Genomic DNA, 14062 nt, shown 5'->3' with positions numbered 1-14062 from the left:
AAGTAAGGGGGAAAAAAATCAGTGATGAGTAATGAAATTAAACGAAGTTAAATTAAACGAAGGAGCGGTTAGGTGTGACGTCCCGTTTAAATGACTGCGCCTTGACGTTCAGGGAATGACATCATCGACGTCGTGAGCACGTACGTTAAGTAACGAGAGAGGGAGTCGGAGTGGAGTAGAGAACGGCAGTCTGCTGTTGGAGCTTCTTAGGGACTATCAACAGCGAACGCAGCCGACGACTGAGATCGGAGCTGAGGGTATGAGAGGTGCCAGAATCCGCTCCCATCCTCCTCTGGTCGGGTCCTTGTCCGACTGACAACCATCGGATCAGAGCCTCAACTTAACCAGCTGTCAGACGAGCCTGTTATCGGGTGAGTGTTGGGTCGGGGAACCGAGGAAACCTAGGGGGAAAAATGGCCCGATTCGACCGAATCTGAGTCTCCTATTCACGGCTTACAGGAGAGGGGGGAGGGGGCGCGTAGTAGGAACGGCTGTCTTCACAGGCTAGCTCAGTTCTCACAAGGGTGCGGTTGTAAAAAAAATAAAAATAAAAATGTGACCAAGTGCGACATACACATTTAAAGCCATTTTTAAATGATTATTTAGGAAGTATTTATGTTGCAGTATGTTGTCACGGATCGGTAAACGTATTTCCACTAGCTTACTGGCAGCAGCTAGCGGTTCACTCACGTTAATTTCTGCGTGTTGTGTTTTAATGTAGGTTAGTTAACAATAAAATTCTTCCAATAATTTTGTGGGTCCCGAATTTGAGCAGATTTGATTAAATTAGTCTAAAAAGCAATCTGTTATGCAGAGATGCGCAACTAAGAAACAAGTGTAGCATGATATCAGCTGTTACAGCTGCAAAACTCACAATTTGTGTATATAATGAACAAATTCATGTCATGTACAAAAGTGTAATCTAAAACAGCTTGTGCAGTTACAGCTTTGAAAGGCGTAACAATAACACTGTTCAGTGATTGCGAAATATTCTGGCTTTGAGTATGACACTTGTTTTTCTGTTATTCAAGACAAATAATCAGTTCTAAACAACGTGCAAAATGCAGCAAAGGGTTTGACTAATGCATGTCTAGAAATACGGTTTGTTTGTTTTTTTTAAAAAGGCGATGTTTATGGTCATATCTATGATGCCTGGGAACCTAAACCATTGCATAGTATGTTCTTGGGACACCATGTCTCCACAACTACCAGCAAGACTCCCCCCTAACCAGCAGATGTGTTGTGTACTGTCTTGACCAATCCTCTCTCCTGAACACGATTACTACCGTAATAGCACATGTTGTTTTTCCAGTGCAGTGTGACATGCTAATTCCTCTTGCTTCACATTACACAGGCTGTCTCTGAGACCTCAAATAGGGGATTTGTCACATCGCCCTTACGTTTGTACTCTATAGATCTTTGCCATGCCTAAGTCTTGGTTATAAAGATTGCTAGACTGAACACCAAAGTTGATACTGATGAAAACTATGCATGCAGAGTCTTAAGCATGCAGTGTTAACACCACTAAGTATTTTGTGTCACTGTTCCTGTACTAAGCAATTAATCAATAGCTCTTACTGTGTGGCCTTGTGATTAATGTTGTACCCTAAATCTGGTCTTTGGCCACAGCACACGAGTCTATCTCTTGGTGTAATGAACCCTAACCCTTTATTAACCCAGTTCCATCTGTCACCGTCACATCTACAATGGCAAACTGTCTTTGACAGTTGAGTTCAACATGATTTGTTTAGTGATTGTTATTGTTTTATTCAAATGAATTCACTTTAAATGAGGACTGTGTAAATTGCTTGAGATTGTATCCTTTTAACATCTTTTGTAGATTATTTTGGAGTTTGGTTTAATTGCCCTGTTTATAATCAAGCCTAGAAATAAGATGGATAATTTAGGCAGAGATCATGAAGGTAGTTGATGCAGAGGAGTAGCTGTTCATAGTTGATGTTCTGCTTGCTTGGGTTGGTCTGTCTATGAAGCCAAGCTTGTGTGGTTTAGCTAGACAGAGTTATCATGAAACTTTTCTCTTGAGAGGACGGGGATTGAGGTCACTCTTCAAAGCACAGTTGATAATGAAGATAAATTGCATATCCATGTATTTTATTGATATGAACTTGCTTGAAGTTTTAGTTGGACTGGGATTAAGCAGGTCTTCTTTTGAACAAATGTTTTTGATTGCTGTTGACATAGCATTTCCAAATTAATGTCGAGGGCACAAATGTCTAATAAATTTTGCTCTGCACCGATGCCTTGTCTGCAGCACGTGGCCCTCTGAAGTTCATTACACAGAATTGTCTGAGGCCCTTGACATAGATAAAGCCAGCCAGTGCCTTCCCTCCTTTGGCAGTGCCAGCACAGAGAGGCATAGAGCTTAGCCCTGCTTTCGCAGTGGCTGCTCAGTGTGGCGTGGTAGCGGTGCTAAATAAGTGATGATCCTGCTCCACCATCACGTGCAGCTTGGCTCAAAAAAATTGTGCTTCATATCCGCATGTGTGCCAAGTCTAGTACTCATGAAGCGTTTGTTTCTGATTCATCTTATCAGTAGAAACTGACATTTGCATGTTGCCCTAATTTCTCTGTATTCTTACTCCTCTCATCCCTGCTTCTGCTGAGCTCACGACAACCCCCACCCGTCCACCTCTCGCTACCCTACAAATCTTATCTTGTGTTTCTGGAGACCAGACAGCTGTTTACTGATCTGCAAGGCCTGCTTAGGCTGGTGGTCAGTGGGTTTGATGCACATCATATGAGCAGGAGATGGAACTTTCTTCATTCTGCCTCTTGGAATAGCAGGAAAATATGATTATTGATAAGAAATAAAATTAGTCTTAGATGATGTGGCCTATTGATGTATATTTACCCCCCTCCCCCCCCTTTATTTTTTTAAGCCATGTTTGTGTTGTCTGTTGATTTTTGTAGTGACATCTTGTAACCATGGAGCTGAGAGTGGGGAATAAATACCGGTTGGGGCGAAAAATAGGGAGTGGTTCCTTTGGAGACATCTACCTTGGTAAGTGGAACCCTACTTTTTTATATTTGTTTTTCAATTTTTTCCATACCTTTTTCTAACTTTCCATTCGTTTTCTATATTTAAGGTCCTTCCATATGAGTTTATGGACAGTTTCTGTTCTTTAGTAATTTTAGTTCTCAAGTTGATTTTTTTTGTTCCCCTCACATTCATCCAGCTGTAGCTCAGTCCACAAACATGATTCTTGAACTTGTCCTTACAGCTGTAGTTGTTTTTTGTACATATCTCTACAGGTGCCAACATTGCCACTGGTGAGGAGGTGGCCATAAAGCTGGAATGCGTGAAGACCAAACATCCACAGCTGCACATTGAAAGCAAGTTTTACAAGATGATGCAAGGAGGAGGTAAGCACATACAGCCCCGACATGCTTGTCAAGATTGTTCAGCTCATTCCTTCCCATGCTGGCGATTTTCATAAAAGCAGATATCCCACCAAACCAGTCACATTCTTTCAGTATCAACTGCAGTGCTTAAGCTGTGTTCTTTTATTTCTTAATTTATCTGAAAACGATCACTGTAGATAGCCATCAAATTGTTCTAAATTGCTAACTTTAAGAAAATATTTCTATAGTCTGCAACATTGACCCAATAATGTTATTAGTAGGTGTGTCAGTAATGAATATGTGCCTGGACTTTGTGTTGATTTTGTCTTGAATAGTGGGTATTCCATCGATAAAGTGGTGTGGAGCTGAGGGAGACTACAACGTCATGGTGATGGAGCTGCTTGGCCCTAGTCTGGAGGACCTTTTTAACTTCTGCTCTCGGAAGTTCAGCTTAAAAACTGTCCTGCTTTTGGCAGACCAGATGGTACAGTATGAACTATCATTTTAAAGTAATTAACACAAAGGCAGTTTATAGTCCTCGTACATGGAACATGGTACAATACTGATAGTCTACTTTTTAGGAAAGTAAGGAAATATAGGGACCACCATGCTGCTGAGGCCTATGATTAAGTTTTTTTTTTTTTTTTTTAATTCTTTTTTTTTCTTCTTTAGATTCTTTCACTATATGTTTTTAGTGATTCCTCTGGACCCTCTTAAAGATTTAAACTGTTTTGGTTCCTGCTACTGTTGCACATCTAGTGTACTTTAGGATGTTGGATTTTCCTTTGATTGCTTGATTTCTAGGCCAATGTATTGGCCTAGAAATTTTATTTCATGAAAGATGCTCTAACCCTCATCTCATCTCTTTTTTTTTTTTTTTTTTTTTTTTTTTTTTTTTTAAGTATTACATAGCTTCTGTGTCAGACTCTCCTCACTACTGAGGGTCATAGTCTTCCTCATGGGTCTGAGTTAGCTTAAGTCATTAATGTATTGAATGCAACCAACAGTGCTGAGTGACACAGACTGAAACAATGCACGATCTACCTAGGGAAATAATAATGTGACTATGTTGTAGCGTCATTCTCAGAATATGTTTTTAGTTACTGGAAAAGCTGACAGTTTTGTCTCTTTTCGCCTCTCCAGATCAGTCGCATTGAGTATATCCACTCTAAGAATTTCATCCATCGAGATGTAAAACCAGATAACTTTTTAATGGGCCTCGGCAAGAAAGGCAACCTGGTGTACATCATTGACTTTGGCCTGGCAAAAAAGTACCGTGATGCTCGGACACACCAGCACATCCCTTACAGGGAGAACAAGAACCTGACTGGAACAGCACGCTACGCCTCCATCAACACACATCTTGGAATTGGTAAGATTGGCATGGAGGATCCACACAAACCTCATCTGATTCTGGGTTTGTTTGCCTTTTAAAGAAGGTTGATGGATATGCACATGTTAGGTTTTATGAATAGTCTCAGACAGTTCTGTTGCAGCAAGGTTCAGTGTCTGAATGTGTTGGACAGTTGGGACAAAAGCAGTGAAATATGCACATAATTTAAGTATTAGAACTTTAATAGTGTGTTTATACAAACAAAAATCCATCATGAGCCCAGATTTGTTTGTTGTTGACTGCTGTTTCTAAATGTGGTTCATTAGCACTGTTCTGCGTGTCAGGTCAACCGTGGCCTGTTGGTGTCAAGTACTGAAGAGTCCACTAGACGTCATGCTTTGAGTCTTGTGTTAATCAGTCATTCTCTTTCATCAGACATTACTGTCATTTACAGTCTGTTAATGGCCTCTAAACCAAAAATACATTTTTAAAAAAGTTATAGTTAAACCCCAGTTTTCTACAAAGTTATTTATATTTTTTATCAGGACTGTATCTGCTTATATTCAGAGATGAGGGAAGACAGTTGAAGAGATGGAGGGGAAAAGAAATTGGTCTAGCATTCTTGTCAGACATTTTGGCAGAAAGCATTTTGAATTGACTGACTTTCTCTGGACATTTTCTTGCATGTACTAGCTGTCCATTTGCTGCCTTTTTGTGGAATAAAGAATCACAAAATTGTAATATGAGGGGATATTTCCATTATTATATTGATCTTTTTAGTAAGTAGGAGACTGAGAGGTCCTCAGACAAATTTTAGTTTTTTCTTTTTGTTTCCATCCAAACACAAAAGCTCCACAAACCAGTGTGCTACCTTCTCTGCATCAGGTCTCCAGAATAATCTTACTAGTTAAACTCTGGCATGTTGCAACAAGCACAACCAATTATCTTGGGGGTTTTTTTCTATCAAATTTTCCAAACCTTGATTTTTATCATTAATATGTTTATTTTTTTCAATGATAAACAAAGTCAAAAGTTTATCAAAATTATGAACTGAATAAAAGTTATATTATTCTTTTATTCCAAGTGTGTGTGTGTGTGTGTGTGTGTGTGTGTGTGTGTGTGTGTGTGTGTGTGTGTGTGTGTGTGTGTGTGTGTGTGTGTGTGTGTGTGTGTGTGTGTGTATATGTATATGTATATGTGTATATATATATATATATATATATATATATATATTTATTTATTTTTTTAATACCGATCCTGTATATGCTTTATATCCACAGAGCAGTCGAGACGTGATGACCTGGAGTCCCTCGGCTATGTTCTCATGTACTTCAACTTGGGGTCCCTCCCCTGGCAGGGCCTCAAGGCTGCAACCAAACGACAGAAGTACGAGCGAATCAGTGAGAAGAAAATGTCCACACCCATCGAAGTTCTTTGCAAAGGATACCCTTGTGAGTGATGCTTCTTGGGTCATGTCTGCATTTAGAGGCTGTTGCATTTTTCAATAATTCTGTACAGATGCTTTTTATTTATTTATTTTTTTAGGTTATGCAGAGTTGTCTAACTTTCAGAAAGTCTAAATAGTTTAGTTCAGTTTTAGTTTCATTCTTCATCGCTGCTTCTTTTCTCTGCCTTATCCTCCTATAGCTGAATTCTCAACATACCTGAATTTTTGCCGTTCACTCCGTTTTGACGACAAACCAGACTACTCCTACCTACGCCAGCTTTTCAGGAATCTTTTCCACCGACAGGGTTTCTCCTACGATTACGTGTTCGACTGGAATATGCTCAAATTTGTAAGTTTGCAGTGAACCTTTCGGGTATGAAGTATTGCAGGTTGTTTTGGTGTCTTTTTTGGTGTCCAATTTTGAATAATGTCTCTTTAACTGAGCTCAAGATATATATATATATATATATATATATATATATATATATATATATATATATATATATATATATATATATATATTATCCTGTGGCCCCATTCAGTGTTTATCTCTCAAATGCTTGACTTTGTTTTTTTCTTCATATTTCATGACTTTTCCTAATTTATTGGATACAATTGATTAAGCATGAAATTATCATGATATTTTTTTCAATGTGCTGGACACATTATACACACATTGGTGTTCCTCTGGGGTCAATTTGACCCCAAGCTCTTTTACCTGTGTAAAATGTGTGTGACAACGTGTGACCCATGTGTCATCCAACATTCCCACACCGGCAGGTGCAGAGTTGATACATGACATATATGGGGTGGGGGTATTTTCAAGCACAGTTTCCCACACTATGGGCATGAATGTGTGTCTTTCTATGTGCATGTGTGGCCTAATACTCAAACCTGCTCAACAGAACTAATATTTACTGTGCTGTGAAGCTGGGGGATAACTGCAAGGACATTGGTAGTTCATGCAAACTAAGGGGAGGTGCAAACATTAGATCTTGAATGCAGCTCTTAAACTAAATGATTCCTCATTTAGCTTTGAGTGGACTGCGATCTGGATAAGGATGAGTGACACTTTATAGTGACTAACCCCAAATATGTTAGAAAAAAGATACAATTAGGTAAATAAACATCCATCAATATTGTTCGTTCTATGAGTCATGACTGCGTTCCAAAATAGAAAAGATATTGATTAAAGATTTTGAAGACACTAATTATAAACCTAAAAGTTTGCCCTCGTGGAGGCACTGCAGTGCCTGACACAAAAACTTGGTCAACGAGTTTATGTAAATTATTTTCTGGAGGCAAATATCCCCGGGGTTAGATTGGCCCCATGAGTAAAATGTTTTGGCAAGATTTGAGGATAAGTGAGGGTTAAAACTAGTGTTTTACTGGAGATCTTGAATTGGTTGATCCCATTTGTTAGGGTGCGAGTCGGACGGCCGAGGATGGGGATCGGGACAGAAGGACAGGAGATGAGCGAGATGAACGGATTGGAGGAGCTCCCAGGGGGTCAGCATCACGAGGCCTCCCTCAGGGTCCCACCCCTGGAGCTCCCAACAGAGTCCGAAATGGGCCAGAGCAAGCCATGTCTAACCCTGCCTCACGAGTCCAGCAGTCTGGTGAGTCTTCAGCTAACCTGAGTCTAGATTTCAAACACGCATTTGTATTTAAATAACATGGAGACGACACTTGAAAATGTCTGCGTGAAATGTGGACTTTTAATTCTTCAATTCAGGCAACACATCACCTCGTGCAATATCTCGTGCAGAGCGGGAGAGGAAAGTTAGCATGCGGTTACATCGTGGGGCACCTGCCAACGTGTCATCTTCTGACCTCACAGCCCGCCACGACCAGTCGAGAATTTCCACATCACAGGTAAAAACGCTATCGACAGTAGCTTTGGCTGGGCATACAAAGGAAACACCCTGAACTGTCTTTACTTCATTCGAAATCAGTAGCATTAATAAACCCGTCTATGACACTTAATTTATGCCAAACGTACACAGACATGGATAGAAAAACAAGTACAGCAGCAACAAAAACCAGAATCCTCTCTGCAGCGTACAAGGTTATGCAACAGCTTTATATTTTTTAGAGGCAGACCAGAATGAAGCTGGACTAAACATGTCCATGCTGTGTACTAAATTTTGTCCTATTATTAGTTATCAGAGCTGTCAGATATGTATTCTTTGTACAGGTTACTTATAAACCAATCAGGCCTGACTGCTCACATGACACTGAGTTGGTCTTGATAAAACGTGTATGCAGGTGGCAAATTTCCAAATATCACATGAAGGCCAAATTGTAGGTTCTCCCAGCAGAACGTTGCATTTGAACATAAATTAGTTGTTGCTCACTTTATTAGTGGTTTTAGTATGATCAACGATTGTGTGTGTGTGTGTGAGAGAGAGAGAGAGAAAGAGAAACAGACAGTTTGTGCATAACATCTAGATGCTTTTCATCTGATAAAGGGCAGACCACTTCCTCATGCTTCTGACACCAAAATGAAGGCAATTATTGCCAAATAAAGCCTTGGTAAACAAGCAAAATAAATTATCTGAGCTTTATTCATCCGAGCAAATCTGACAGAAAGCAGCTCAGCATTTCTGGTAAATGAGCTCAGAAACTCATCTTTCTTTCATGATTTCTAACAGAAGGGTTAAGGTCTCCAGTTACGCACAAACATTTATCAATAATTACATTATCAGTTGTCTGCACGTTGTTTGCTTTGCTGTGTCTCTGCAATGACGACAATATCCAAGAGCATATCATATGAATAAAACGTTTTAACATCATATCTAAGTACATTGTATGTACGACCTCGACATGGACGTTTATAGCTTCCTGTGAGTGTGAGAATGTTTCCTCTTATTGAATCTTTATGTTGTGTGGCTTGCAGGTCAGCGTGCCATTTGAGCATGTGGGGAAGTGAAATTCCTCGGCCCTGCATGCAAATGAAAATGACAGGTAAAGGTCCAACCCTTATTTTGTCCATCACCTACTTGGCTAAAGTACTGTCTCACCCATGCAAACTTTCTCTTCTTTTTATCTTTCTTTAGGGCTCCAAGGAGAAGTTGCCGCTCTGTTTTTGTTATTTTTTCCACTTTGTGTTTTTTGTTTTTGTTTTGTTTTTCCTTCCTGATTAATGAAATGCCGCTTGTTAAAGGACATGTCTTTGGAACGAGACGCAAGGATCCAAAAAAAAACACGTGAAGTTATCCGACCTGCATTCTGACATGGACCTTCTTTGCTGAACCCTGGATCACTACCACATTACAAAAAGCTAATGACAATGCTGCACTTTGCCAGTTGCTCATTCCTGCCCTCCTTTTCCTCAAAACATTCCCTCAGTTCTCTGAAAAATGTGAAAAACTGTTGGCATCAAAAGAGCGAATGGGTATCAGGGACATGCATGTTTCTTATCAAAAGTTGATATAGACTAGGTAATAAATTTGTTTGAACTTTGGTAAATGCCATCTTCATGGAATTTTTTTTTATGGAGATGTGTGAAATTGGAGTTTTAATTTCCAATTTTTAATTTTTCTTTTTCTTTTTGATATTTTTAAGAAATGATAGCCTAATAGAAATATACCAGAATATTTAAGGTGAGGATCTGTAGAGATGATAGCGGACAATAAGAAAGGCAACTTTGAAACGGATAAGTAAGTGATGTCTTAGGTGTCGAGGTGTTTCTGGTGAAGTGATTGCTTGCCCTTCATCCAATTTTGTGACTATTTGATGTCCCTCAAACTAAGCCATCGCAATCTTCAGCACCCCTCTGTTTTCCTGTTTTTAACCTGAGCGTTTTCTTTACATTTAATGTTAGAGCGTTAGGTTGAGTACAACCGTGAATATTGGAAGGACACACTCCCAAATCTTGAGGGAAGCTCCTCAGGAAATTCTCAGCATAATGTTATTTGACCAGACTCAGTAGCAGCCCCATTTTGGCTGAGGAATAGAACTTTTTAAAACGTGGCTGCAGTTTTTATGGTAATTCTTAATATTACTTTCTTTTTTATTATTTTGTTATTGGAGGCTACAGGAGAGGGGGGGGCAAGCTCTGTTTGGAATGACATTATTTTCAGGATGGGTGGGGATGTTCATTGGATTTTCATTTTTGTTTTGTTTACTTCACTGTAAATATTTTTTAATTATTTCAATGTAAAGCCAAAATGTGGTTTATTTGTTGTAAAGGTGTAAAGTAGAAAAATGCATACTAATGACTAAATGGGGTCCGAATTCATAATTGGGGACATTTAAGTATTAAACTAGGGGATGGGGGACTGTTGCTGTGCCAGCTGGGTCATCAAACGGTTCGTGTCTTTGTATGAATGTGAGCGAGAGTGTGTGTGTGTGTGTGTGTGTGTGTGTGTGTGTGTGTGTGTGTGTGTGTGTGTGTGTGTGTGTGTGTGTGTGTGTGTGTGTGTGTGAGAGAGAGAGAGTGAGAGTGTGAGAGAGAGAGAGAGAGAGAGAGAGGTGAATCCCTGCTAACAATAAGGCCACATCCTATATGCATGTTAACATTTTAATTTTGTCCTATTTATGCAAGACTGTTTATTTGCCACTCTGTTTTTATTGTAACTTATGAGTACCTTTTTTGTTTTTTTTACTTTGTTTTAGTTCTGCTTGTCCACTTCATGCTGTACTTCAATACTTGGAACTTTTAAGTATTCCTTCTGCAACAGTTCTGCAGTAATAGCTCGATGTCACTTTTTTGGATTTTAACCTCGATGATGTCATTCGGTGGAAAGCATAACATGCAAATACAGGGATATTTTTTGTGTGTGTGTGTGTGTATGGCAGTGGACTGTGTGTAATTAGCTTTTTACAGGCCACCATGACCCAGTGGCATTGTAACTTTTTTGGGATGATGTACAAGACAAAGAGGATTTCACTTTGTGTATTGTGTACTGATATCCTGTACAGTTCTTTAACACACTTTATTTACAGTATTTGTGTATATTTTATGAAGTAATAAAAATTGATAACGTTGCAGACTGTTTCTTGGTTACCATTTGCTCAGTACATGGTGTGGAGCAAGGCCGGATTATCCAATGGGCATTATGGGCACAGGCCCAGGGGCCCATGTAGGGCAAACGCCAGCATTTTGGACATGAAACAAAATGTACATAAAAGCCAGATAGTTACACCACAGTGTCTAGTGCAGGGGTGCCCAAGTCCAGTCCTCGAGATCTACCATCCTGCAACCTTTAGATCACAGGTGTCAAACTCCATTCCTGGAGGCCGCTATCCTGCAGGTTTTTGTCGTCTCCATGCTCCGACCCGGCTGACTGAAACTCAAAAATTGGTTGACAAGAAGCTGCTGGATCTATTTGATTTTAATCAGCTGTGTTGGTAGAGGCGAAACAACAAAAAATTACCAGATAACGGCCCTCCAGGACTGGAGTTTGACACCCCTGCTTTAGATGCAACCCTTGTCCAGCACAGGTGAGTCAAATGGCTGAATTCCTCTTCTGCATGTCATTCAGCTGTGCAGAGGCCTGCTAACCAGCCACTTATTTGATTCAGGTGTGTTGGAGAAGGTTTGCACCTAAAAACAGCAGGATGGTAGATCTCGAGGACCGGACTTGGGCATCTAGTGTATTGCTACTGGTACCACAGCTGAGAGATGTTTGAAATGTAGTTTCACAGTGTATCATTCCCACTTTTCACATTGTTGCAGGGTGAAGGGGGGCCCCTGGAACATTCTGGGCCCATGGGCCTGTGCACTTTTAATCCGGCCGTGGTGTGGAGGCTTTGAAGAGGTGTGTTTGTCTCCGTAGGGAGGAGAGGGGGTCGACACAAATGCTCTGCATTACGTTTTACAGTGAGAAAAACAGAAGCCTGTGTGCGCATGCGCACAGAGCAGTCACCGCTAACGGCTGCTGTTGACGCTACTGATGAGGAAGACGTAACGCTGTGGGTTCATCACTAGATTGGAACTGGTCAGAATATGTTGTAAATAAGCGTAAACTCTCTGGAAGGTATCGTATTTAGACGTTTCTTATAGAAAAACGAAAAGAGCCATTGGGAGAGAGAGAGAGGTTTGCTAACCGGCTCGCGGCGGCAGCGAGGCTTGGCTCAGCTGTCGACACTTCCCAGCTTTTTTTTTTTTTACAGGGGGGAGGAGGTTTTTTTTCTGGGTTCACACTGCTATCCAGTGATTTGTTACGTGGCCGATTGTCGATTGAATGGTTGCGTTTTGCCTGGTAACTTTTTGTGCTCCAAAATATTTGCGTTCAGCTTAAACATGATGAGCTAAGTAGATGCTTGGAGTCGAACCAGCAACCAGGTCAAACAACTGCAGAGGAGGTAAGGATGGAGACACCAGCACTCCCAGTTGCTACTTTGTCTGTTTTGTGGATTTCACCACTTCATTATTAAGAGGGTTTGGATACATAATGCCAATGCAGAATTTGAGTTTGTTTTATCTTTTTTTTTTTTCCTTTGATATATTCAGACAGCTGTACCATAATGAGTTGATTTGTTTACTTTTAAAATGGAGGAAAGTCTGCTTTGTTCTTTGTGGGATTTATTGCATGAGAGTTTGGCTTTGTTATAAATGCTTCTGACTGAACAACCACATTGATCTGATGTATCACAGTTAGTTACAAGCAGCCTATCGTGAATATGTGCAGCTTATCACAAAACTACTGGTTCGATAAAGGTCAAAGTACAATACATGTTTTGAAACCCATCCAGGGATTTAGTCAGCGAGATTAATTCCATGCTTCTGTCTTGTCCAGTGGCCTGCAGACACCCTGCAAACTGGTTTTGTGTGGGTTTCCTCCTGATGATCTGCACTGTAGCGTGCACAAACCTCACTGGTGTGTTTTCACTGGTTTCCACTCAGCAAACATGCCATTATGTCTGGCTGTATTGGAAAAGATTGTACAAGAGCCAGTCAGATCACCTCTCAGTTTTAGGAAATAAGTTCTTACTTTTATTTATTTACTTTTTTTTATGCACAAATTCAACTGATAAATCTACATTTTTCAAAGATATGACTGAGTCAGCTGTAGCTAAGCAGAAGAAAAAAGCCATTTTCTCTCTCTTAGCCTATTCTAATGTGTGCAAGTGTTCTGATCTTCATTGTCATTTGCTTATTAAGGCTTTGGTAAGTAGCATGAGTCATCCATGACCACCTTGTGTACCAGCCTATATTTAGCTGTTGCACGGGGTGGGGTTTGGGAACCATTGTGGAAACAAGTTTTTCTTTGAACAATTAAATTATGGCCTTCTTGGCATCCATAATTCCACATAGTCGTTGAAGTCAAAGAATCAAGAGATCCTATTTGATAATGAGGATGGTGGTACATCAAGCATCTGGGCCTGTCCATCTGTGATGCAGTTGTTTACATAAAACCCTGCAAAGAATGCTTTGCAGGGTTCATGATGTTGATCTTGTTTCACCTCTCTGAGGAAGTGTGTTAATGTCTACACTCCTTAATGCCTGAGAAGCACACTGGGGGGAAAAAAACAAGAAGAAGAGAAAATAAATCAGCAGATAATCAGCTCATATCTTCATGCAATCTCCCGGTGTATGTGGTTCTTTCCCAGCTGCTCCTCACCCACCTGCCTTATGCCACATCTTTTCACTCTTGATCCAACGCCACATCCGCGTTGTCTCTTTAGCATTTTAGATCTGTGCACTGTCCCACTTTTGTTTTTTTTTCTTGTTTTTTCCGCTCTAACATCAGCAGCTTGAGATTTAGGTCACAGCACAGTCTTGTGCAGGTCTTTTGAGCTCCATTTATGCATTGCCATGTTTTATTCAGGCTTTATAACCTGGAACATGAGCTTCTGCTGCTGATTGTTGTTAAACGATTACTCATCACTGCTATATAAGACGGCCATGGTTGAATTTATTTGAATCACATCAAGCATGTTTACTGATGAGGTCCCCTTTCTTCATACAG

The 14062-nt window shown here is 40.2% G+C and overlaps 1 protein-coding gene across 1 annotated transcript; it reads left to right on the top strand.

Moving 5' to 3' along the window:
* Window positions 1–198: 198 nt before the first annotated feature.
* LOC306765385 (casein kinase I) lies at window positions 199–10614 on the top strand. Its single transcript, XM_079252830.1, has 11 exons — window positions 199–371; window positions 2932–3022; window positions 3274–3384; window positions 3699–3847; window positions 4507–4735; window positions 5977–6147; window positions 6344–6492; window positions 7567–7762; window positions 7879–8018; window positions 9043–9110; window positions 9203–10614. The coding sequence occupies exons 2-10, from the start codon at window positions 2947–2949 to the stop codon at window positions 9073–9075; spliced, it is 1254 nt and encodes a 417-aa protein (XP_079108956.1). The 5' UTR covers window positions 199–371; window positions 2932–2946; the 3' UTR covers window positions 9076–9110; window positions 9203–10614.
* The last annotated feature ends 3448 nt before the right edge of the window (window positions 10615–14062 follow it).

This window comes from Telmatherina bonti, assembly GCF_933228915.1.
Source record: "Telmatherina bonti genome assembly, chromosome: 14".
NCBI lineage: Eukaryota > Metazoa > Chordata > Actinopteri > Atheriniformes > Telmatherinidae > Telmatherina > Telmatherina bonti.
The sequence above is the reverse complement of the archived record's forward strand: the minus strand, read 5'-3'. Positions and strand labels throughout refer to the sequence as shown.